Source organism: Tiliqua scincoides, chromosome 1 (genome assembly GCF_035046505.1).
Source record: "Tiliqua scincoides isolate rTilSci1 chromosome 1, rTilSci1.hap2, whole genome shotgun sequence".
Classification (NCBI taxonomy): domain Eukaryota; kingdom Metazoa; phylum Chordata; class Lepidosauria; order Squamata; family Scincidae; genus Tiliqua; species Tiliqua scincoides.
In genome coordinates, this window is record NC_089821.1 from 106,324,987 (window position 1) to 106,352,179 (window position 27,193).

The window sequence follows — 27,193 nt, forward strand, 5'->3', positions numbered from 1 at the left end:
TTTTGTGCTCCCCTGTTTTTCTTGTTAAAAAAGTCTAGCCAGAGGCTCCTCTCAGAATCCTCTTCCTCCCTTGCAAGCCTTTTATCCAGGAAAGTTCTCACAGGAGTAGCCAACCAGTAGCCAGAATTAAATGAAAATTGGTTCTGTGCCTTCCTAAAACATCTCAAAATCAGGTTGGATTTTGGGAGGTGTGGGGACAGGCATTGCTCCAGAACATATAAAAGCAAAGCAAGATGGAAACAGAATAAAAATGAGGTTAAATAAAAGAGGTCTTCTTAGTGGACTTTTAAAAAGCAAATAAAATGCACCCACACCAAAGGCATGGATTGATTTTAAACCCCCCCCCCCCATTTTATTAGACAAGGCTATACAATTCATCTTTGGGCATGAAATAGCTCAGTCCTTGCAATGGGACTTGCTTCCAAGGAAGCATCCTAAGTACAGCAGCTGTGCAGTTTGATCCTGTGCATGCTAATTTTGAAAATATGGTCTTCTGCATTCAGTAGTTCTCACTCCCAGGTAAGTGTAAAGAATATAAGTTTAACAACAGAAGCTTATGCATGTATACTCAGAAGTGAGTCCCATTGAGTTCTATGGAAGTTACTCCCAGGAAAGTGTGTATTAGATTCCAGTTATAGTTTGATGCTTATTTTCCCAAATAAAGGGAGACAGCCTGTTAACTTTTACTCTGGATTACGCTTCATTGAATTTGATGGGCTTTTCTTTTGTATACACATCAATTGGATCAGTCTGCTTGAGATACTTTCTGCATATTGTCTTTCTATACAATATTTACATACTGCCATTCACCACTTAAGTTCTCAAAGCAATTTAGTAAAATTGGACAACAATTAAAACATCTGAATTCTACAGTTTCTACTAGGACCCAGTAAGATGGTATTGATGGCTCCTAGCTCTTGGACATTATGGTGAGAGAGGCTGTTGGAAGTGCTGGGGGGACAGTGATGAAAACCTTCTTATTGTTAATTTTTGGCCCAATCTTTCTCTTTCCAAAGAGATATTGTTGCACAACTTAGGGTGCAATCCTAACCCCTTATGTCAGTGCTTTCCAGCACTGGCATAGTGGTGCCAATGGAACATGTGCTGCATCCTGCAGTTGGGTGTCACTCATGGAGGCCTCCTCAAAGTAAGGGAATGTTTGTTGCCTTACCTCAGAGCTGCATTGCCTTTATGTCAGCGCTGGAAAGGGGTTAGGATTGCGCCCTTAGATGTGTACTGAACTGTCCAAGTATACATTGGATTGTGCAGGAGTTCTAGGAGTCTGGCAGTTTGCATCTCAGAAGTCAGGTTTCCAGAAGGGTAAAGTCATGTGAGTGGTGAGGAACAGGCATGAACCCTGGGGAACATGTATGCCCACCACAACACAAACTGGACATTTGTACAAACTTTCCCAGTTAGGCTAACATCCATGATCCCTTCCTAGTGTATGGAGGTTGGGGAGGCAGATCACAGATACCAACAGAGTCATGCACACACCTGTGTGAATGCCAACAGAGTCATGCACACACCTGTGTGAATGCCTGGTTTACACATTAGTGTACCTGTGGTTACCTGATGCTGGCAATAAAGACTGTAGGTTGGTCTCCTCCATTATGCCCAGTTTGTGACCTTGAGCAGGCCACTGCTGAAGATGGCTGGATTGCATGGATGTTTTGTCTGATGCAAAAAAAGCAAATCTGGTGTTCAGGTTAATCTAGTATGTAAAGAATTGCTGAGTTTTGCCAGTGATTATATAGGAGCGTGTGGGCTAGATGTATCAAGAAATCAAAAATGAATGGAATATTTTTATAATATGGAGATCTATAGCACGTTTGCAATCAGCTGATGTCTATGTAACGTTAACATGGTTAACATATTCCTAACATGGTTAAGTAAATTGGGAGTGGTTCATGAGATTTCACACTCTGTCTCCTTTCTGAAGCGTGAATGTCCACTGTGCAGGATATCTCAAATTTCTGTTTACTAGCATTGCATTTGACTTGCTAAGGACCTGGTGAGAATTAATGCTCTGCAAAGAAGGGTTTGGAGAACATATATGATCCAGTGGACTAATCCTGATTGCTTAGCCCAGGGGTGTCAAACTCGTTTCATACAGAGGGCCAAAGTTTACATTCAGGACTCTAGCTGAGGGCCGGAAGTGATGTCATTAAGCAGAAAGTGACATCATTAAGCAACTAATGGCCAGAAATAAGACCCTGTTCTCATATAGAAACTCATTAACTACAAATGACAGAAGAGAAAGTACACAAATCTTGATCATATTTCAAGATTTAGGAAAGCCCAATTTTCATGTGGGCTGCCATTTCAGCTGTAATACCTCAACAGCTGAGAGCCTGGGGGCCGGATAAAAAGCCCCTGGGGGCTGCATCCGGCCCCCAGGCCTTATGTTTCACACCCCTGGCTTAGCCAATGTTGAGCAATTGACAACATTATGTCTGTGACAGCCCATGAAGATGTTTGTCTACTCTAACCTTGGGTGTTTTTTCCCATGGATCTTATCAGTTCTTCTTAAAAACAAAATAATAAGCAGTCCTTTTTGTACCCAAGCTATTTTTTTTAGCTTCTCTGAAGATGGCATTGTACGTAAGTATAACTTTGGTTAATCATCCTTTACTGATGTATAAATTTCCTCAGCTAACCTGGAAAGAATCAAGCCCTAGATGATTTGTGTAAATATGTTTCTGGGCCATTTCAAGACAAGAGTCTTGGACTTTTATGAAAAACTCCATTGGAATTCTCAATACGCATGTGAATTCACACCAAAGCCTGGGGTTTGTTTTACCTGTAGTACTACTGTATAATGATTGTGTCTGTGAAACTTGCTTGGGGTAAACAATGGTCACTTTGTCTGGAATTTCTAGTATGCGAGGTTGTGGGTTTTCTGGATTCTAAATATATTTGGTCTCTCAAATAGTTCTCCTATTCACTGGAATTTGTCAGGAGTTTTCAACAGATTTACCTGAAGATAGACATGAATCTAAGCTTCTATCTGCTAAGGTTTGCCAGTGATTATATAGGAGTGTGTGGGCTCGATGTTTTTAGAACTTCTAAATTGAGAAAAAGAGAGAGAGTGCACAAGCACACACAGGAATTGAATGGGACCTGCAAGTTCAGAGGACCTGGGGACCAACATCCAGTTATGTCATTTCCAAAGGTTTGATTATCCTCTGGGAGACAGAGTGCTGGACTCGATGGCAGATGTTAAAGTACCCTGCAGCTGTAAATCTTTATTCCCCAGTGAAATAATGACAGTGAGTTCTGCTTTGAGGTTGGGCCCCTTTCTTGCAATTGGGCACACATGAACATGAGAAGCAGTCACAGACTGTGGGGCCATTAGACCATCTAGTGCAATGCTGTCAACTCCCACTGTCAGCAGCTCTTCAAGGTCTTGGGGCGGAGGTCCCTCCTAACCCTGCCTTCTCAACTGGAGATGCCTGAGATTGAACCTGGAATGTTATGCATGCAAAGCATGTGTTCCACCACTGAGCAATGCCCCCCCTGACTTAAACGGCAGAGTTGGGAAATGCAGGTGTTGTGGCTGAACAGAGACTTTCACTCAGAGACAGCTTTTATATATATATATATATATATATATATATATATATATATATATATATATATATATATATTACTTACAACACCTTTTGAGCATTTCTTCAAAGTCAGTGTACATATGTGAAAAATCAGAAATGTGATTTTAAGTGCTCTTGTATTGTGTTTTAAAATCAATGTCGGGACATAACAAGTGGTTTTGCAACTGCCTTTCACCTACCTCTAGTTTTTGTTGTGTATATTGTTGTGTATATTGATCAGAGGTGTTCTATCTAAAACTCATTTTTGTTCTTCACCCATTTTTTTCTTCAGAGTTGCAGATTTGGGCAAAGTTTTTTTTTTTTTTTGTATTTTTGCTTATCCTCCCTGTAGGATCTGTGTGTGTGGGCATGAAGCGGAAGCCTTGTTAGATTCACCAGTGTGGTTTTCTTCATCTGGTGAAACAGAGAAGGTCAGAAAAAGCCTTGTCAATTGTGCTGTTGCTGGGAAATCTTCATTCAGCTGTCCCCTTTCATTGCCATAAATTGCTGCTCGGTCGGGGTGGGGGGGGGGGAGATGAGAAGGAGTTTTGAGTCTCTCTCCCTTCAACATGGCAAGAATACACTCTGTGCTGGTGAACACAGTAACAAATAAACTAAGACTGCCGAAACTGGCAAGTTCATCTAATTTTGTTCATTTCCTTGGCTAGTATAAGGGACAGAATAGTGATAGAAATGTCTGTGGAGCAAACTAGATGTTCATGAAAGCACATTAGAATCTAGTTGTGGGACCTTATAGGTAGCATCTGGGGATGGCAGGTGGTCATGTATCTTCTCCTGAACTAGCTGGAGGGAATGTAGTGACATTTAAATGAGGAAAAGCATAATAAATGAAAGACAGTAATCAGAAATGAAGCAGAAGAGTATTCCCAAGTGATAATTAAAGCATGTTAAATACACATGTGACTGCAGCTTCAGTCGTTTTATTTCATATTCTATGTAGCTTCCTTGCAGCATAAATAGAAACATCAGAAGTTGGTGGAGAGAAAAGCAAAAGATGATGAAATTCATAATGGAAATGGGTTTAGGTGCTTTGGGGTCTAATCCTATCCAACTTGCTAGTGCTGCTGCTGCTGCAAAGCAGCCCTGAGGTAAAAGAGTAAAAATTCTCTTATCTTGACTCTGTGACAGTGACTCTGGGGGGCTTCTGTGATTGCCCCCCCCACCCAAGTATGCTCCACATGCCCCACTGGCATGACTTCATGAGCACTGGAAAGTTGGATAGGATTGGGCCCTTAGTGACCTTACAGCTCTACATCTTCAGTGAATGTCTGTCTTCAGCAATTCTAAAGTATGTTCTACAAACCTCTCCCCTTGAGGCCACATTCTTACAAAGAGGCATCTGTCAATAATCCCCACAAACTGCACATTTGTTTCATGCTGTCTTTCTGAGATTGTGCCCTTGGAGGAGTGTATGTGTGTGACTCTCTGTTTGGGATAAATAACTTTAATCTTATGTGGGACTGCTGGGGAGGATAGAGTGTACATATAAATAAGTGGGTGCTTGTGTTCTGTTCAGTAAGGAAGTGGTAGATCCTTTCAGGTAGATCAAACCCACGCCTACTATCCTAGGTTTGCCTATCTCACTGTTGCTGCTGCTTTAAAACATTTGATGTGTGTTTTGGCAACAATTTGTTTGGAGGGCAGAGAGCGTGCTGGGGCTTAAGGGTTCAATCCTATCCAGTTTTCCAGTGCTGGTGCTACTGTGCCTAAGGGGTACTGCTTCTTGTGTTAAGGAGGCAGTCACAGAGGCTCCTCAAGGTATGGGAACATTTGTTCCCTTACCTCGGGGCTGCATTGCAGCTGCCCCAGTACTGGAAAGTTGAATAGGACTGGGCCCTAAGTCTGCCTGGTATAATATATATTCTTTATTTGTTTTTCACATTTTTTATACCACCCTTCCTCCAGAGAGTTCAGGGTGATTTACATAATTCCCTACTTTTGTCTTCACAACAGCCCCATGAGGTAGGTGAAGCTGAGAAATAGTGACTGGCCCAAGGTCACCCAGGAAACTTCATGGCTGTGTGGGGATTTGAACCTTGATCTTCCAGATCTAAGTCCAGTTCTCGAACCACTACACCATCCTGGCTCTTCAAGCCTGGACTCCTAGGACTAGTTCACACATGTATACTTCTTATCTCTCAGGCAGCCCATTCCTAACCTGCACTGGAGAAGGTAGGCCAACTGGCTTGCACCTTATCCAGCACAGGGTTGGAGGTGGCTGTGGTGCAACTCGGAGTAATTGGTATTTTTTCCCCTTACCCTGAGGAATGCCCCAGCCACCACAATGGATTACTCAGATCTGTGTCAGCTAAATCACTGGTACGGATCTTGGCAGCCTGATGTCTTGCTGGGCTGCTTGAGAGAGAGGTTAGGATCCTGCCTAAGTGCTGGAGACTGGTTCCATCCCCCTCCTGGGACTGGTTTTAAGGCACGTTTGCAACACCTGGAGGCTGCTGCAAGAGGCTTGTGCCAGCTTAAGGGCAGTTTTGGATTGCACCCATTGGCTGTTACTGTCCGAGGATGCCTTGCTTACGTAAATTATTTCATTTATTTAAATGATTTATATCCCACCTTTCCATCCCAATAATTGGAGTACTCAAGGAAGCATATAATGCAGTCAAAAACAGTAATGAGCAAAATAAAAACAAAATAGTCACGCGCCACTTAACGATGGGGATTGGGAGCACGATCTCCCTCATTGAGCAGCGCTTGACACAGTGTGGACCCTCCAAAGGGAAGGGGTGCTCCCCTCCCTCCCAGAGGGTCATCTAAGCCTTCCAGAGGCAGCTCATGTCCGAGTGCTGCTTCTGCAAGGCTCAGACTGAGGGAAATTGCATCTCTCATGCGAGTTCTGGTTTCACGGACGAAACCAGAAATCACACAAAAGACACAATTTCCCTCAGTCTGATCTGTGTAGTGCAAGCACTTGGTTGTGCGCTGCCTCTGGGAGGCTCAGACAATCTTCCAGAGTTGAGGGGAGCAGAGCTCTCCTCGCATTCGGAGGGTGGGGGTGTGTGCCACCCTTGGTTGTTAGATATGTGATCCTGGCATAAACTGGTAAGTCACAAAGGGGCACACCTGTATAAAGTGAAATAATGATGGAATAGTCATAATGAATAGTGCAATAAACTTTAGAACAAAATATGGAATACAACTGCAAACCCCCAAAGTGACTAATATGAGCCACTGCAGATTAATTCCCATGGCAGAACTTCTGTAGAGCCTGGTGGCAGCTGGCCTGAGACTCTTCAAGTTCTGAGGAATGTTGTGCTCTCCACATGTATGTGAATGGGACCTTGGTTTCAGATGTGTTTTCTCAGTCTAACAGCTTTCTGTGACCATAGCATGCATTGGCGCACGGCATGTCTCTGATTCAGTAGCTTGGCTCTGTAAACACCAGTTTAGGGAGGAGGAAGCAAGTGTAATTCCTGAGCTGGAAACTCTGCCCGAATATGTAAGAAACAAACAAGATAAAAAGAAATAGCAAGAGTGAAGAATAACAAAACCTTAATGGAAACCAGCATGCTCTGACAAGGAAGCAATTTAATTATTTACAGGGGTACAAGTTCTTAAAATGAAATAAAAGCTTATAGCTTCTAAATCATAAAGAGAGATGAGAGAAGCCACCCATTAAAGGCTACAAAATAATCTTTAATTTTGTTGCCTCTAATGTGTGACTCTTCTCATCTCTACAGATGATGGAAAAAGGCTCCTGTTTCAAAGCACATGTTGTGCAGCACTGAGCTTATAATGGATTTAGGAAGTTGTCTGTGGAGATTTCCTCACCATCAGAAATTATACCCAGAGATTTGTGGCAATATAATGCTTCTCAGCCATTAACGCTGGTTACGGAATTAGGAATGGGCTCTTGTATTGCATGCCCGTTCTCCTAAACCATGATTGGTTATAGGTGTGTGCTGGCCATGGTTTGTTTGTAACCTGAATTAGGAAATCCTAATTTGCATTACCCATAGTTAATAATAATGATCAAAACACCAAGCAAGATCATTCTCTTTGAGAGGGAAGAGGTTAAGGGGGGTTGGGGGAGCATACCAATTTATGACCTGATTTGGATTCCTGCACAATTATTAAAAGTGGCATGAGTCTGTAGCAGCCCTGAAAAATTAAAACGCACAGATTGAGGTAACTGGTTTATTTGATCTTAACAAACCTCTCCCCTCAAGGAAAGGTCGGCCTTTTCAGTTTAAGTAGCATTTCACCAGATGATGTTGGATATTTGGTAACTTCAAAAAAAGCATGTCCTGAAAGGTTTTTGAGAAGACTTGGTAACATGATGGTAAGCAGGGTCAAAGGGAACCTAGCGGGTGAACATTTTTCTCTTTGGTGCCTGTCTTAAGTGTTTGTGAGCCTACCAAGACCCCAGTTGTGTTCTATTTTTAGAAAATAAGTCTTTTGATATTTACTTGATATTTACATGAATTCTTATAGTACCTTTTTCAAATCTGCATTATGGCTGCCACAGGGATACTACCCTAAATAGCCTTCCTAGGGCAATTCACCTGCAATCCTACAGTAGTACCAACATGTGGATCAAGATGATCACACCATAAGTCTCTTCACCATTTCCAGTGACCATCAGGAATATGGAGCAGGAGTTTGGATGAGTTGGCTGCTTTTTGGCTGCTTCACTATAACCAGGGCCGGCCCTTCCATGAGGCCAACTGAAACTGTCGCATCAGGCAGCAAATTAGTGAGGGTGCACTTCTCTGTCTACTTCCTTGCCTTCACTGCTGCTCCTTCTCCTTCGACTCCCTGGATGGGAAAAAAGAAGAGTGGAGGAGAGAGGAAGAAGAAGTGTGGTGGGGAGCAGAGTGCTGAGCTAAGACATCGGAGAGTGGGAGGAGCAGAGGCTGGCATATCATTTGCTAAGGAGGAGTGATTTGGCATGCCATCTGCGGTGTCAGGAAGTCTTGAGCCAGCCCTGAGTTGTAGGGCTGGCTCCTGACATCTGAGATGACATGCCAATTACTGCCCCTCCTATAATTACCATAAGGTGTGAGGATTATACCCCTGTTTCATTACTTCGTTCCTTAAAGGATGTTCTTTGTTTGGTGGAACTGTTATCATTTCTCTCCCTGCCCCCAATCTGCCACACCTACATACATTGTGAAGGTGACTTCATAGATGAAGTGGGTTTATTTCCTGCTGGTGCCTGATTGTGGGAGTGCCCATATCAAGTCATTCTCAAAAAAGTGGGTGAGCACTGATGAGAAGTGCTTGCTACGCATGTGAGATCATCTGTGATGGTGGGTGGGAGGGTGGCTTGTCTACCGCATGAAGAGGAGTTCACATATAAAACAAGTGTTCCACAAGAGTGCCTGATATTGTTGCAACAGCAGAGCCTTGCTGCTTATGTTCATGGAAAAGAACTAATGCAGCGTTTCCAAAACTTTGGGTTGCAACCTACTGGTGAGTCATGAGTCAACCATGGGCACTTGGCCCAACTTGATGCTCCTGGTAGTGCTGCAGTGCATTATTACCGGAAGTCACTTCCATGGGACATTCAGGGACCCACAGAGGTGGATTACAGGCTTGGTGTGACCCAGAAGCAGCCTCTGGGGCCTCTCACTACTACAGGGAACATTGCATCATGACCCCCTGAGGAGGATGAGATGGGTTGTGGTGCTGAAAAATTTGGGAACTGCTGAACTTGTCTTTCTTCCAGGCTATAGAAACGTTTTTAAAAACGAGATTTTTTTAAATGTCGAATGGTGGAGCCTTCCCACTTTGACCATTATACCAACTGTCCATATTCCTCCAATTCACTCTGCTCTTCCTTTCTCAACAGGGTGCTAGTTGGGGCTCCTCGCCAGAGAGCTTTCGTATCACAGCAAGCCAACAGGACTGGAGGGTTGTACAGCTGTGACATTCAATCGCCAAATACAAAATGCACACGGATAGTATTTGATGACAATGGTAAGCTCAGCAAGATCTAGACTTAAGTAGTTGTCTCGTTCTAGGAAGGTCGTAATGGCAATTAGTGACCATCTTGCAGAGTTTGTTTTTTTTAAAGCATTTTTTAAAAAGTCCTCTGGGAATTTTATTGATTCGATGTTTTAATTTATGCTTTGGGGTTTCTTGGAAATTAATATTTAATTGAAAACTAGTTTCCATTGCTGTAAAACTCTTTAATGACTCTGTTGAAGGACTCAACATGGGCATAACCACCAAGTTCTTCTGCAGAAGTGTGAGATTTATTACCACATGCTTGTTCATGAGAACTTCCTGGTAACTGGTAAAATAAACTAAAATCAACAAGCATTTTCAGATAACTAAGTACTTTATAGAGGGGACACAATTTCATCACAGACTTCCAAAAACATACACCATCAACATCGCCAATACTGAATGTAATATTGTAATTCAGTACTGATACTGTAGGCTAACAGTGCCATCTGAAGACTGTTTCAGGTATTAAATGAACTTCAATGGATTCAGAGTTGTGTTTGCAAATAACTGCATGAACTGTTATGAATGCCATTCATAGGGAACCATGTTATGATGCTTTTTCAGTTGATTTGAGAAAAGAAAGCAAGGAAGACCAATGGATGGGTGTTACTGTCCAGAGTCAAGGGCCTGGCGGAAAAGTGGTGGTAAGCTTCTTCCAAGAGCAAACAGTTTGAAATAATAACATGTATGTACAGCTTTTCAACAAAAAAGTTCACAAAGTGGTTTACAAGAAGAAAAAAAATCCAAATAGCTAAATGGCTATACTAATGAGGTGCATTGAGGGTTTCTGAGGGGTTTTTGAATTTTAAATTTCTTAGCACATATTCAGTTACACTATTTTTGCACTGGGATATAGACGATTCTCGGTCACTCAGACAGATACCTTGCTCAACTGCCTCTTAGTGCTTCCTTCCCTTGTAGACCCATTGAGTTGAGTAAAGCTTGCCAATGTGTTAAGTGTACAAAACTTAACGGAAACGCAAACGCTTATAGTTTACAGGTTCAGCTAGGCTTATTACATGATTATTTTTGCTTAAACTAGCAGCCAGTTGTATGCTTCTGTGTATATATCAGGGCTCTCCAGATCCCGACCTGTGGACTGGCTCTGTCATGCAGTCTAATCCCTCCCCTGCATGAACTGAGCTTGCTGTTTGCAGGGGAGCCTCTGTTTCAAGCCACTGATCTCCCCTAAACCGTATACCAGCCAGCTGCTTCTGGGTTCTGTTGCCCAAGCAGGCTTTGTGCCTGGATTTCCAGGCAGGTGTGGCTGGCTGGAGCACAGTTTGGGGGAGATGCAGCAGGGAAGCAGGTCCCCTGGTGGAACGGAATGCTCCATTTGCATGGGGGAAACCTTCCCCAGTGCACAGTGACCTCCAGTTTGGAGACTGCTGGTATCGATAAACAGAGCTGAAAGCAATGGTGGGGCTTCACATCTCTCATTGAGGAGGGAACTTGGTCCAGGGGAAAGATAAACAGCATTTTATCTGTGTTTCTTGTTATCTTACAGACGTGTGCGCATCGCTATGAGAAAAGGCAATTTGTGAACACAAATCAAGAAACTCGAGATATCATAGGGAGGTGCTATGTACTGAGTCAGGATCTCACCATCAACGCGCAGGATGACATGGATGGTGGGGAGTGGAGTTTTTGCGATGGTCGACTGAGAGGCCATGAGAAGTTTGGTTCATGCCAGCAAGGTGTAGCTGCCACGTTTACCAAAGATTATCACTATGTGGTATTTGGGGCACCAGGCACCTATAACTGGAAAGGTATGGCTTGGCTTTTTCAGCACTCCTGTTGGCTGCTTCCAGAGCAAGCACTTGATTTTCTTAAGAAATAATCAAATCCTGTGCTAGGTGGAACAGTGGACTTAGGGCCCAATCCTGTGCCTTCCAGTGCTGGCACTGGGTGCTGTAAACAGGCTATGAAGTACACTTATGGCACCGGGAGAGCAAGGAGTGCCAACACTGGGCCCGCACCAGTCGGTGCTGGGCCCAGTGCCAGGACGCTGACATTGGAGGAGCGCCCACAATAGGGTGCACTGCCAGGTGGTGGTGCAAGGTTAATGGGCTGGAGGGGAGGCATTCTGGGGCAGGGGAGGAACTGGGCCAGGGGGGTGGTTGGACTGGTGGAGCCTGCTCTGCTGGATCCTATGCTCTGTTTTAGACTGTAAAGCCTGACACGAAACACTTCCAGTCTGCGCCAGCAAAATAGCCAGTGCAGACTGGAGAAGACCCATTGTGGCCCCTGCACCCTTACTCGGGGGAAGGGAACAAAAGTCCCCTTCCTTCGAGGAGACCTCCAGTGGCCTTGACAGTGCAGTTGGATGCAGCGGTAGCTATTTTGGCAGTGCTGCACCTGGTGGAGCTGCTGGCTTCAGGATTGGCCTGTTAGGCAGCTTTCTGTGTTCCTTGCACTGAGTCATATAGGCAGAGGCTCCAGAAAAGGCTTGCTTTTGCCAGGCTTCCTGAAATTCCAATTCAACTTGGGAGGCTGAGGTTTGAACTTTTTGAGTTTTGTCACACAGAGCATGCGACTTCTCCTCACAGCCTTGCTAGATCCTGAGTGTAAAGCCTGGGAGTGCAGAAAACGGGCATGAGAGAAGGGAGCTGGCTGGCGTACTGTAGGATTTTCTATGCCTCTCCCTCTGTAGACTGCCACCCCCTCTGCTGGTGTAACATAGCTGTGCAGAGATTAAGCCAGTGGTACTCAAACTTTTCCGGCCAGTGGCTCCCTTGTCCCCCGTGGCTGTTGGCCATGACTCCCCATCGTGTTTCTGAGGGCTGGAAGTGACATCATTAAACAGGAAGTGGCCAGAAATAACTGTATTAAATATTATAATATTTATATATTATATATATTATTAATATTAATTATATTAAACATATCATTAATTAAATGCAGATCTTAAAAACATATTATTAATACACAGTAATATACATGCTTTATAAATGATCAGCTGCTGATCACTGTTGGAGACAGGATGCTGGAGTAGGTAGGTTTTGTCTGGTCCAGGAGGACTCATTTTTTTAAACTTTGTAAGCATACCAATAGAATTGTTTTATCAAATGAACTTTGTGAACAACCAGTCTGACCAACATTACACACACACACACCCCTGCGGACCCCAATCCAACTAGTCATTTCTCCCACTCTCCTTGGATAGGATTGAACCCTTTATTAATTTAATGAAATTAAATTTTTCCAGCAGCTGGTGGGGAAAACAAAAATAGACCATGAAAATATATCAGAACAGATAAGGGTTTGGTTAGGAAGCTGATTTGTCTCCTATACTAGGAGATGCACAGCTCAAGCCTATGCATGTCTACTCAGAAGTGAGTCCCATTAGAGTCAATGGGGCTTACTCCCAGGAAAGTGTGGATAGGAGTGGGCTGGCAATCACTTCATCAATGGCTGATAGGTATTCCCTTCAAATAGCAAGATTCATCACTTAAAAAATACAGCCTCTCCTCTTCAGTCAAACAACAAGATTAATAAATCACTTTAAAAACAGTACCCTTTTTCTGCTCCTGGCCAAGTAAAGTGTGTGCTTCTCTCTCTCCCCCCCCCCCTTTGCCAACTGCATGGAAACAACTTTAAGACCCCTGGTGACTGGTAAAATGGGAAGCGTTTTATTTGGGGAGGGGGAGAAAAACGGGAAGGTTTGGAGATCGAAAGGGGGGAGTGGAAGAAGGAGGGGGTTGAAAGGAGACTTCACTTTGATGAGAAGCAACCCCAGGCTGGGAACTAGGAACCAACCAGACAAGGATCAGCGAGGGTTAAGGACTGCAAGCCCAGCATGCTCGGAAGAGGGCGGGGTGGCAGCAGCCACTCTCCAAGCTGAGCAACTTGCATTTCTTCTGCTTAAAAAAAAAATGACCTGCCCAGGGGTGTGACTGTATCGCTGCGAGAGGATGTCCCGCGCCTCCCCTTTGAGTTCTTGGCGCCGCCCTAAAGAGCCGTGCCTCACAGTTTTGAATAAGCTGTGAATTGGTTGCCCTGGTCTTTGTCTAAACCACGAATTCACCCTGTGGATTTGGGCAAGCCGTTCTCTCTCAGCTCCCCCCACCCCAGCTTTCTTGCCTTGCAGGTTTGTTGTAAGGACTCTGCCAAGGTAATCAATAGGAAGCGATCTGCACCCTCAAAGAAGTGGTATCCAAATGTCCTTTATTATTGCTGAATTCCAGTTCAAGTGACTTCTGTCTGGTTGCAGACTGCTATGAAATAGGCACAAGCTCTTTCCCTGAGAAGGCAGCTTGTGGAACTGGATGTGTTTTTATGTCTGTCTGTCTGTGTAGAAGTAGACAGGATCATTATGCTTTTTTAACCCAGCAAAACTGCATTAACCTCAGTGAAAGACTTGTTTGAGATAGGGATTAATGCAAGGAGAGAATCTCGACGAAATTCATTTGGTGAGCAGGGCAAGTTTAAATGAAAAAGCAAATGTGTTTGTCTCAGCTCCTTGATACTGAAAGGCCGTGAAACAGTACTTCCAACTTTCCTTCAGAAAATAAATTAAGGAGGTTGTTTTTCTAGCTGCCCTCTCTTCAGCCCACAGCTGTGAAATTCTTCTCTCTTCGCTGACCTTTAACCTTTGTGATAAATTGTTGCAGCCTGCACCTGTGCCTGACACACGAACCCCACAAAGCCTGTGCAGTTTGACACATGAAATCCTATCTTTTGACATGCCAGTTTTCACGTCCAGAAAATATGACCATCCCAATGTGGTTTATCAAACGGTGTGGTTGTTTCCCCTTAGTTTTCAGTGATTTAAATACTGAAGATTTCAAATCGTATGCTGTGAGTGTTGAAAGACACCTCACAAATGGATCGATGCATGAAAGAGCGGTGGGATATCCAGTCCGTGTGCTCTTTTTAGTGTGGAGTGGCGTCTCTTTCACAGAGGGGTCCATGGAGTTCCTTCATGCTGTTCTGTTGTTGTGCCCTGGCTTTGCCCTTCTCCACATTCAGCTCTGCTTGCCATCCAGTTTAGGTTGGAGGATTTCTACGATTAATTTTGGAACTGGCACGCATGCAGTTTGTCACAATACTCAGTTTACATTTGGGGGGGTGGAGTGGTGGCGGCGGCGGCATTGTTTACCAATGTGCATAGATTAAACTGACACAGGGGCCTTGGGATGGTCCTAAGGTCACACTGGAATTCCCTTTTGAGCTGTGATTGAACCAGGGTTAATATTATTATTAATTATTAACAGTATTTATATGTGCTGAGTGTCAGTGGTGTCACTAGGGGGATGTGGAGGGTGTGGATCACACCGGGTGAAAACCTGGGGGGGGGGTGACACCAAAGGAAGGGAGAAATTAAGTGACCAGGAGGGGCTCCACATCAGGAAACCAAACCTGGTAGACCTGAGCTCTGGAGACTTTTCCAGCTATTGCTGCCCTCTTCCTGTCCTGTTTTGCCCCCCCTTGCCCTGCACAGGATGACAGAAACCCTAGTGATGCCGCTGCTGAGTGTATCTTAAATGTCTTTCTTTGCACTTTGGACACCCTCTGCATACAATTGCTATTCCTGAGAACCTCAACTTTTAATTTCAAAGGCTTTCCTGCTCTCAGAGTTCTGAAAAAAGAAACCGTTTTTGCAATCTTACACCTACCTGCTTGGAACAGCAAGTCCCTGTGATTTCTGTGGAGCTGGCTTAATGAGACCATGAAGGGCTACAATTTTCCATAAAGGCATTACTCTCCTTTGGAATCTTCCTGTTGGCTTTTAAATCCTTTAGACGGGGCTTTCAGTTCCCCGTTTCCTGTGCCATCACCATCTTTGTGTTGACTCCCTACAGCTCTAACCTGTTTTTTACCTTACGGCCCAGTGCTCCTCTTTCTTCCTAGCTCTCTGCCATTTCAGATTCTCCCAAAATAATCAAGATCCTGCAAATCTCAGATATTCCAAATCATGTGCGAATGTGTGTAAATTGCATTTTTTTGCCATGAATGCCATATGTGGATTTTTTGTTGTTGCCCTGATCATATCTTTCTGAACATTTCTTGGTATATCATGAAGTTTCAGACCAAGTCTAAAATTGGTTCATTACCCAGAGCTGCATTATGGATCCTCCTCCTCTTTCTCTTCTCCACAAAATTATACCATTATTGCCTTGGTTTTATTTCTACTTTTGAAGAAAAGAAAAAAAAGTTGTCCAGTATTTTGTTTTCTCCCTTTCCATACCATTCATCCCATTTTTGTGTTTTACCATTTCATTCTTCCAGGAGTAGTCCGTGCTGAGCAAAAGAATCAGACATTTTATGAAATGAATATCTTTGATGATGGGCCTTATGAAGTTGGTGATGAGAGCCACTACGACGAGAGCCTAGTTCCTGTTCCAGCTAACAGTTACTTAGGTAGGATTAAGCACTTCAGAGATCTATCAAAAGTGTGGCGCAATAGTATAAAAGCCTGCCAGAAGGTAATTTCATTTGGAGACGCCTTGCATTTAAGCCAGTAGTTGGTCATTCGTGCCCTCCTCCTGCATTTTATGGCTGCTTTGAAGTGTAAAATGGTACTTGGGTGAGGTACCTCTAAGGGCTGCTAATGTAATGAGACATTTAAGAGCAGGGATGAGGACTTGCAAATTCTTAGGCATGATTATAATCGCTCTCTCTCACACAGTAAGTATTGTACGTGGATCAATAGTCCTCAGTCCCATAGCTTCAGACTTGTAGCACGGGGAGGTCTTTGTCTCTGAAGAGGACTGTCTGTGATCGCTCAGAATAGCTTTTATACTATATCTGCTATGAAAGCTGCCAAATAGCACCCCAGAATTGATGGGCAGCTCCTGAGGTTCCTTTGCAGCATCTTAATGGCTGTCCCAGAAGATTAGTGTGTTGCGTTGCAATTGCAGGCATGCTTTTAGGTGCTCAACCTTTGAGTGTGGATTGACATAAATAACTGTTTGTATGGCATTTGTGATGAATGGGAAAGCAGTCTCTCTTGATGCAAACAATGGGAAGGGAAAATAGCATCCTGCAACTTGGAGACGTCTTCCAGCATGGAACAGGAATCTTGAAACACTGAATAGTGACAAGTCTGTAAGTACTCTTTGGGTGAAGTTTTGTGCAGAGCACTTGACTAAGGACTGCCCTTTGCTATTAAAACAAATTCAAGGGGTGGGTGGAAGGAAAGCATTGCTCATGTATCTTTGCTGCGGTAAGGCATCATTGTGAAGCTCTTGAAAGGTGCCCTTCCAAATTCACTCTATGATTTGAGACCAATCCAAGGTCCACACCAACCAATGATTTGCTTTAAAGATTCTCTCACATGCTGGCAGGCATCCCACTGCTGCATATGAAAAGCTCCAGCCATTAGGGATATTAAAAGTTATTTTAGTACTACCACCTTCTCTGCATCTCTATGAGTGCCTCTTCTCTTGCCTAGCAACAGGGTCTGCCTGGCTGCTCTGAGCATTGGCCCAAGAGGACAGTAACTAAGAGTCCAGTCCCATCGAACTTTCCAGCACTGATGCAGCTGTACCAACAGGGCTTGTGCTGCATCTTTCGGTGGGGGAGGGGGTGGGCAGTCATGGAGGCCTCCTCAGTGCAAGGGAACATTTGTTCCCTTACCCCGGAGCTTCATTGCAGCTGGATCAGTGCTAGAAAATTAGACAGGTTTGGACCCATAGGGACATTTTCCAACCCAGCTTGCCAATTTGTTGTTGTTAGTATGCATATGCTGCTTTTCAGCAAAAAGTGGTTCACAAAGCAGTTTCCATAGCAAAATAAATAGTTGTCTGTCCCATAAGGCTCACAGTCTAAAATAAGGTACAAAAGCGTCAGCAACAGGCAGCCACTGGAAAAGACACCATGCTGCTGTGGAAAGGAACAGTTGCTCTCCCCCTGCTGAATATAAGAGGGCAGAGCCTTGAAAGGTGCCTTTTAAAGTTCCCACTCTGTATCTTAGAGTGAAAGGATCCCTCCCTCCTGCTTTTCTTCTAGCATCATTAGATGGTTGCTGATGTAACATATATGACTTTCCGGAGCATGTCATGAGACCACTTCTTTGCTGAGATCCTGAGCCATAGTTGGAGAAGGCATCATTGGAATGCATAGGGAAAGAATTTATTAATCTGCCTGCCCCTTTCTCCAAACATTATGGAAAGGGGAAAGAGGAAAGGGTGGAAGGAAAATCTCTAGAAATCTCTATTCTAAGAGTGATGTACACAATCTGAGAACCAGATGGCTTTGTGCTCTATCTGTATCCCACATGTTTCTTCTGGGACTACTGATCTGTGTACTTAAATTGATTGCAAGCCCCTCAGGACAGGGGCTTGTCTTTTTACTCTGTCTAAAGCACCATGTAAATGGATGATGACACTAAATACATAAGCAGATAATAATGTTTCTGACATTGAGTCCAGGACCTGCTGAGCAAGCATGATCACAATGAGCTGTTCCTGCCATTATTGCAGGAAGATCAGTATGCGTGTACTTGTTGACAGTTTCTTGAATGGCTTCAGATGTTCCCTTGAAGCAACAACAGATGAATTGTGAATGGCTGCTATTTCCTCATTGCTGCTTCCAGGACTTGTGTGAATAGAGAAAGACACATTAGAAGAGCATACACCTAGGTGCAGGGAAGATGTGCAAGTTGCCTAGGATCTAGTTGAGGTAAAGAAGTGCAAGGGGCTCCTACTTCCTCTATGGAATCTGAATCACCACCCACACTATCTGTGTTCTGTTGTAATTCGTTAACATGGTTGGGGACAAGGCACACAAAACAGGTTGCCATTTGCTGGAAATAAGGTAGAAATAAATATGGTGACAGTACTCTGTAATATCAGCCAATAATAAAGCTTCATAATGAGTCTCATATATTTCTGGATGTCTTATAATTCTGTTTTGTTTTTTTTCCTGGCTGTCTTGTAATCCTACTTTTGCTTGATTAACTTATGTATAGTAGCACATCTCTCCCTTTTGGGCTTATAGAAGCTCCTCCTTCACTTCAGTTGACCTTATGAATTATGCTTACTGCTTAACATGCTCTCCTTCCTTTTCTAAATCTTCTTCTTCCACTTGCACTTACAGGTCTTCTTTTTATGACAAGTATGTCTTATTCTAACCCTGATCAGTTTGTGTACAAAACACTACCCCCCAGTATCGGAGTAGACAAACCTTCTGATGTGTTGATGAATAGCTACCTAGGTTTGTGACCTCTGAGGAGATGCCATCCATCTGCACTTCATTCATTGAATTCAAAATGTCCATGTCATTATTTTATTTCCATTGCAAGTTATGCATGTCACAGAAGTTCAGATGAGATGACCTTGAACTTATAATAGAAGGTGGTTTTTGTGGAGTAGCATTTGAACTCAAGCTTTCCAGTCACTCACCTGGCTAGGGACCTATGATCTTCATGTGAATGAGACTGGAAGGCTGGGTACTCCCATACCCTATGGTGCCACAATCCATCTTTTCCTTATTCCCTTCCACAAATACATTGAGAGAGGGGAGATGATAGGATGAATGTGGTGGCACCAGGGAGAGTACTGAAATGTTTGGCAAGTCCAATTTGTCATTACCACCATCTTACCTGAACCTCTTGTTGCACAATTAATTTTGCTCATTGACAATTGGAATGGCAGTGGTGAAAGAGTCCACAAGTGGAATTTGCTGGGGCACTTTTCAGGCTATTGAAACTGTGGCAGAACTACATGCTATGTGCAAGATGGGACTGCCACTGAAGACTGTATCCCTGTGTTGAATTCTCTTCCGTGAAATATAGTATTACTATAATAATAATGTCATCACATGGAGTCCTGGTTGTGCAGTGCCAGTTCCATGCAACTGACTGCTTTTGTTAGTGGTAGGAAAATGTACAGCAGGAGTATGTCATGATGTGGTGTGGGTGATCCCACACATTACAAGGGAGGAGGGGAGAGGTTTCTGCATGCTGACACCATATTTGGCAGCAGCCCTATGTCATTCTCTATCCTGAGTCTTAAAGTATATTGTTAAGGTGTTTTAAAAGTGGGGAGGGGCGGCATTGTGGACCATTATTGAGCTTTACATGTTCACTGTGGAACTTTCCAGAACAATGCTGATGATTTCACCACTGCTCCTTTTGTAAAGTTTTGGTTCAATGATTGCTGTGCCAGCTTTCTAGCCCCATATAAATGAATGCAGAGTTACATTGTCAGTGCTGGGTGGATCAAGTACCCAAGTAGTCAAATACAATGAAATGCTTGGCAAAAAAAAAAGCCATTTGTATGAACTGTGAAGAGCGTGATTCATTTTCCACCAAGAGTTACAATCCTTTAATGTCATGTGGTGCACTATGTTAAAGTGGTACGTGTCGGACAGTTCCAAGCACATAGAAGTAAACCAGTCACATAGACTGTAGTAGGCAAGATGATTACTCAGTACATCTGACTATCTGGGTGAAATTGTTTCGGTAATTTTGGTGCTTCTAACTTTGCTGGGAAGGCACAGGTTTGTGCTGTAACAGACATGAATGAAGTACCATCAGGTTTTCATTTAAACTTTGCCTACTCTATAAAAATCATGTAAATAATTTGGTATTGGAGTATATATATATACCTCTAGTACTCTTAATCACCACTTTAATATAGTCCAGTTACAGGGGATTATGAGTAGCAGGATAACTTCTTCACCTGCACATGTATGTTGTGTTGTAGGTTTTTCTTTGGACTCGGGAAAAGGCATCGTGACCCAGGAAAACATAACTTTTGTTTCTGGAGCCCCAAGAGCAAACCATAGTGGAGCTGTTGTTCTGTTGAAAAAATTTAGTACCACCAAAAGGATCCTTTCCCTTGAGCATGTCTTTGAGGGTGAAGGCCTGGCTTCTTCATTTGGCTATGACGTGGCAGTTGTGGATCTCAACCGTGATGGGTAAAGCTGACCTCTGGTTCCTACTTTTTACTTGTTTTTCCTCCATGATGTAATGTGGGGCATAGCTCTTTTTTTTGCAAAGGGGGAGAAAGGGGGCTTCCTGTCCTTGGTTTGTGGATATCAGAAATAGCAACCACGGCAGAATTAAGATAGGTAACCTGGAGTCTTCGTACTTAACAAAAGTGTTGTTAAATGTTTCTGTACTCCCCCCCCCCCCCGCAACAACTTTCCAGTTTAAGTAGTTTGAGTAAGTTGCAAGTTTTAGGATGCAGAAAAAGTTAAAAGAAACACTTCCCAAAATTCTTTGAAACATCTTGAACCTAAACTAGCCACTTTCTCTTCTTATTTCCCTTTAATGAGAGCCACAGTGGTCCAGTGGATGGCGCTGGATTTGATTTAAGGAGGTGGGCCTTAAACCCAAATGAAAGAGTCCACAAGCGTTTGGGTTTAAGGCCCACCTCCATTATGAACTTTGGGCAAACTATATGTACGCGGCTTAGCTCATTAGCTGAAAAATTGGAATAATGATTGACTTTGCAGGCTCGTTGTGAGAATGGACATATTAATTGTTAAGCAGTAGCGTACCTGAGGGGAGTCACAGGGGTAACAAGACCCCAGGTGGCACTCTAAGAGGCGGCAATGCCACCCCCCACTGTGATCCTGCCCCCCTTGCTCACTCCTGTGTCCCCTCTGAACACAACCAGAGCTGTGTTCCAGTCGCTTCCAGAGAGTGTTCTAAGGCCTCTGGGAGGCCGTCACTTCTGGTTTTTCAAAAAACTGGAAGTGTTGTTTTAAGGCCTTCTGAGGCCTGGGGAGGCCACATAGCACTCCCAGGCCTCAGAACACCCTCCCGATGTGACTGGAACAGAGCTCTGGTTGAGTTTGGGAGGGCAACCCTGGAAGTTATGCCCTAGGGTGGCACGCCTTCCAACTACACTGCTGTTGTGAAGATACACTGACCATATAACCAGGCATCTTAACATTGCTTTAAAGGGACCTTTCTGAGTGGCTGATTGGGGGAGGTGGAAGTGCTCTTATTGTGCGTCATTTTGAATCAAAAGTCATTCAATAGTCAGTTTTCACTTGCTTCTCTCAATTCAAATCAATGTACTTTCCCCCCCTCAGTTGGCAAGATATTGTTGTTGGAGCTCCACAATATTTTGACAGAAATGGAGAAATTGGTGGTGCAGTGTACATTTATATTAACCAGCAAGGCAAGTGGGACCGGGTCAAGCCAGTTCGGCTCAATGGAACCGCAGACTCCATGTTCGGAACTGCAGTTGAAAATATCGGTGATATTAACCAAGATGGCTTTCCAGGTAAGCAAGCAAAAAACCAGCCTGTGCCAGGCTGGTTACCACTGCAGTGAATTTGAGTGGATTTGTCCACATTGACAGTATGGACAGTTCATACTTAGGGTAACTTTTCCCCTTCTTTTTGTGAAATGTCATTGTGGTGTTTTACTGTTGCAATTCTAAATTCATTCTTGTCATTTCCACCTCTGTTCGTTTGGTACACAGTCCATTTGCAAGGTCTTATTGGAACAGTTTGATATGCATGTGGCTTTTTTGAACTGCAAGCTCTGTGTGTTTGTTTGTTTAAACAGATATTGCTGTGGGGGCTCCGTATGATGGTTTTGGCAAGGTGTATATATACCATGGCTCCAAGGATGGAATTAACACAAAAGCAGCACAGGTACTAACAATATCAACTTCTCCTTATAGTGGATCAGAAATATGACTATCACTCATGTATCCAGATTCTCCTAAACAGCTGCCTGCTTATTTCTCTCTGCCTGCACCTTCTGCCTTTCCTTTCGACTTCATTTGCTTTTTTCTGTTCATCCTAACATTGCATCATCTTTGCGCCCCTATAGATCTCCAACTTCAGACAGTTCTCCAAACTTGCTTACTTTTTTCCTTCCGGCAGGTACAGTAGCAGAGCCGGGGGGGGGGGAGCAGAACTGTAAGTTCCGCACAGCTCTGAAACTCACCATGTAAGCTGCCCCTCCCTCTCTCTTGAAGCCATTCTGAGAAGTGAAAGCAATGCAGAGGCTTGCTTTCTGAGGGGGGGGGGGGAGGCCTTACACAGTGAGTTTCAGAGCCATGCAACACTTACAGCTCTGCTGCCTTGCTCTGCTACTGAGCAGGTCTGGTCTGGTCTACACATGCAGCAGAATGAGATGGCAGGGTTCCAAAGTATTGGAATGAACAGTATCATTTTGGATTGTGGATGGGGAAGATCATATTTTTAAACACTTCCATAATTTCAATTAAATTAAATTTAAAATGGCCTTTAGTCAGAAAATTAGGGCACTGGAAGATGACTGGGATACAGCCTCTGCCCTGATGTGCAAGTAAATTGCTGTAGAAAGCTTGGCACGTGGGAGAGCAATAAAAAAAAATGAAGTCAGATATTCCAGCAAGCAAATAGAGCTTGACCCTATGTCTTCTTCAAGCTGCTCTCCTTACAAAGACTACTATCCTGCTTCAGTGATGCGTTCTGACAATTGCAATAAACCATTGCTATCCAATGGACTTCAAGCAAGCAATAACTTTTTGTAAGATTCAGTCATTGCTGAAGACTTTTTTCCTTATCAGAATCGCAACATTATTTGTATTTGTGCTATGATGAGAGACTGTTAATAAATATAGATGTAATTCTCTCCCCTCCCCCTTTTTGCTATTGATTTTTCCATTGTTATTTATAACCTTTATGCAGACAGGAAATATGAAAAAGAATCATCTGTTCTGAGTTTCCATCAATAGATGCTTAACTTTGTAAATCAATGATTCTTATAACAGCATACAATGTCAGAGTTGTGCTGATGAGATAACTTGGCTAGCTATCTTGGGTAAGGATGGCCACCTGATGTCTGTGTTCCATAATTCTGTAGTTTTTTGCCAGCACGTGCTTCCTGCTCATCTCCTGCTTTTTTGACCTTGGCTGTCCTCCATCTTTCTGTTTTCATCCTTCTTCCTATCCTTGTGCCCTATTTACTGCCAGCACAATTTTTATTGATAGAGGCCTTCTGCTAGTGGATGAAGCTGCTTAATACATAATGTAACTCTGGCATAACAGCTTGTATCCCCTTGTTCTTGGTTTTGTTTTAGATTCTTGATGGCAAGGACAAAAGTGTCTCGTTCTTTGGTTATTCCATAACTGGAAACATGGATCTTGATAGAAACTCCTACCCTGATATTGCTGTTGGGTCTCTCTCAGATTCTATATCTGTTTTCAGGTGTGTACTGTGCCCTTTACATTGTGGTTCAAGTAAGTGAGTGAGAGTGAAGTGGGTGCTTAGAGCAGGTTAAGAAGTAACCCTCTAGATCAGCCTTTCTCAACGGGAGCCATTTGGCCCCCTGGGGAGCTCTGGCACTTTTGAAGGGAGCCACAGACTTTTCAGCTCAGTAATAAATGATTTTATGTTTATCTGTTCTTATGGTATCTTTGTTTGACAGAGGGGCCATGGAACCTGAGAAGAGTCCCTAAGGGGCTATGGCCCCCCCAGTTGAGAATGGCTGCTCTAGATCACTTGTGGAGTAAATGATTCAACTTATCTCTCTTGCATTCTCATATCACACAGTCATAGCCTCCATATCTTTCTAACTCTCAGACTGATGTAGCACAACACTGGAAACCTGCTTTTGTGAGCATGGATGCTAAGGCATATTTCTCACAGCAGCAGGTGAAGTGCTAAACATGCCTTGGAAGTTCTGCTTCAGGCTGCAGCAGGAACGTGTGGTGTGGGATGGGAGCAGCAGGCGAGGCAGAACCTCTCCATTGTTATCCATGGAAAAGCGCCATAGCTGCCCCTCCCTGAGGAGACTCTCCTTACACCCATTTTATCAGATGTATTTATCCTCAGGTGTAAGTGGGTGGGGTGGTTGCAGCGCTTTTCCATGGAAAACGAAGGGGCAGTTCTGCCCCACCTGCCATCTCATGTCCCTGGGCTGCAGGGGTGTGTGTGTGTGGATCAGTCATTTTCAACCACTGTGCTGCGGTGCACACTGGTGCGCCGTGAATAGTCTGCAGGTGTGCTGTAAGAGTTTGGGAGAGGGTTATTTGTTAGGGCCAGTGGGGATGTGAGCCCCCCTACCTACAGCATGTTGTGTCTTGTCAATTGTAAAAAAGCTGATGATGTACCGTGATGATTTTAATACCTTGTCAGTGTGCCGTCAGATGAAAAAAGTTGAAAATAACTGGTGTAGAGGTTCTGCTGCTGGAATGTTTGTGCAATTTCAGACAACATTCCTACACTTAGAAAACTAGGTGATTTATTGCGTTCTCTATACTTGGTGCTGAAATAGCAAGCTAGGGGCTGTTCTCTTCTGGCCATTGTGACCTAGCAAGACCATAGTGGCAATAAGAGGGCTGGGAACTGCTTCCTCCAGCCTTAACAGTCTCCTCCACTGAAAATCCCAGGAACCACAGATACCATCTATCCAACGAAGTGTACAAGACTCCAGGAATGTCTTTGCTCAAGGCAAACTGCAGTTGGTGCCAATTTCATTATGTAAACCAATTTGTTGCAAGTGTGGTATTATACATATTCTAAAGGAAATCAAATAAACATATATGTCTGTAATTTTTTTTTAATGCAGAAGGGATAAAAAAAAGTAGACCCCATAGAATTGGGAATGAGAAATCCCAATTGAATTTTAAATATAGTACCATCAAGTATTTAGACTTTTTGATACGATGTTTTCCTTTATTACCTGCAGCAGTGTTTGAAAGAGACCCCTGGCCTGCTTTCCATAGTAATGCACTGCAAAGAACAGAGCAGGTCATCTCTGCCGCTCCCCCCTCAGCCAAATATAGGGATGAACAGCCTAGTGTTTCTTTCTCAATTATCAAAGTAATCCATTCCCCCTTCATAGAATGTCAGTAATGGCATAGAACAATTTTTTCCCTCTCTTCCTCTACAATGTACCAGATCAAGACCGGTGATAAGCATTAAGAAAACCATTGAGGTATCTCCTGACAAAATTGACTTCAACAGAAGGAACTGTGAGAAGCCCAGTGGAATTTGGTAAGCTGCTGACCTTTAAACTTTTATCTAGTATTAGCCAACTGTTATGTGATTTGTATGCATGAGAACTTATCCAGTATTCCAGATAATATAGATATTACTCTATCAGCCTACTAATACTATATCTGATATGCTAGTCCAGCAATGTGGGAGTCATAGCAACATTGCTTCTTGTACCACCTGGGTAATGTGAAAAGCCTGGAGTTGGGACCATGTGGGAAGAGCTCATGCTGCAGTGCGTTGGTGTAGTTTCTCAGCTTTAGTGTTGGGGCCTAGAGAACCATAAAGCAGGATCTCCTGGTCCAAAGTTTCTCATATAATCTCTGTGACACAGGAAGAAAAAGTGATGCCACAGCTCTCATACTATTGTAGACAATGGGAGTACCTGGTCTTTATTTTTAAAGATGGGCCCTTCTTGCCTGCAGGTTTGGAACCCGTGGGTTCAACTCAGCACTGGTTCCGAACCCGTGCTGGAGGGCCCCACCTAAGCTCTTGGATGCAACTGGAAGGTGCTTCTGGTCGTGTCTGGAGGTCCTATTGACACCCCCCCATGGATACCTTTATCCAACTGTATATGTCTGTGATGTCAAGTTCTTTGCTACTGAGGTAGAACACTAAGGGCACAATCCTACCCTGCGCAATCCTACCCAGAGGCTTGTGCTGTATCCAGCGCAGGATAGAGGCCCAGAGTGGCTCAGAAAGGTAAGGGGAAACTTTTCCCCTTACCTCTGGGTAAGGCATGCTGGCCCCTATTGGTCTCCTTGGACCTACGCCACCTCCTGAGGTGGCACAAGTCCTAGGAGAGCGGAGCGGCTTGAAGCCACTCCGAATACCCTGGGAAACAGGGGTTGGGATCCAGCATAAGTGCCGAATCCCAGCCCTGCCTCCCCACCCGCCCATCCCCGGGTCTTTCTGCCGCCCGCCTTCCGCCTGCCCCAGAACACCTTCCTCCTACTTCCTGCCCGCCTCCTCCCTGCCCACCAGAGAGCCTTGCGTCGGCCCAGCTGGGTCGATACAAAACTCCCTGCCTCGGCACAGAGGGTTGTGTTAGCCACACCAAGCTGGCGTGCCTGTGCATACCGGTCTTGCCAAGTCCCAAGGAGGCGCAAATGTGCCTTACGGCATGTTTGCAACCCTCCTAGGCTGGCACAAGGGACTTGCACCGGTCCAAGGTCACCTCTGGATTGCACCCTAAATCTACTCTTGAACTCCTCCCAACTCTTAAAGAAATGTCCTATATGCTGAATTCTTAATTTTAAAATATTAATGCTATTTTCTTGGATTCTTGCAGCATGAACGTTAAAGCATGTTTTGAATATACAGCTAATCCTCGTGATTTCAACCCCAGGATAAGTAAGTTCCAATAATACTTGCCTCTCACTAAGCTTTTGTAGCTGAATTTAGACAATCAGTTTACTCATTCCATTGCAATTTGTATGTGTATTTGCTCCATGAATATCAACTGAGCGCCCGCATAAAATTGTGATGTTTCTGAAGGGTGTTTAATTTACAGTGTGTTTCACAGCTACCCTGCTGTTTACAGGATGTTTTCCTGAATTGTCATTCTGCTTATGTATATCTAGCACAGTGTAGAGCTGCTATCTCTGAAGGTTATTTCTAAAGGTACCTTTTCACATGCTCCTTGCAAGTTTTGAAACATAACTGAGCAAATAGCATCATGGGATATTGCCTGCTTTCTACAAAATAACAT

General features: G+C 43.8%; 1 protein-coding gene across 2 annotated transcripts in view; it reads left to right on the plus strand.

The window, feature by feature from the left end:
* Nucleotides 1–27,193, plus strand: part of ITGA6 (integrin subunit alpha 6) — a 64,994-nt gene that overhangs the window by 16,512 nt on the left and 21,289 nt on the right. For both annotated transcript variants that reach the window (XM_066612232.1, XM_066612231.1), the window contains exons 2-11: nt 9,424–9,551; nt 10,149–10,228; nt 11,092–11,353; nt 15,816–15,947; nt 20,237–20,450; nt 21,576–21,769; nt 22,057–22,145; nt 23,564–23,691; nt 25,387–25,482; nt 26,774–26,835. In XM_066612232.1, coding sequence (XP_066468329.1) covers nt 9,424–9,551; nt 10,149–10,228; nt 11,092–11,353; nt 15,816–15,947; nt 20,237–20,450; nt 21,576–21,769; nt 22,057–22,145; nt 23,564–23,691; nt 25,387–25,482; nt 26,774–26,835 — 1,385 coding nt within the window. The remainder of the gene's footprint in view (nt 1–9,423; nt 9,552–10,148; nt 10,229–11,091; nt 11,354–15,815; nt 15,948–20,236; nt 20,451–21,575; nt 21,770–22,056; nt 22,146–23,563; nt 23,692–25,386; nt 25,483–26,773; nt 26,836–27,193) is intronic.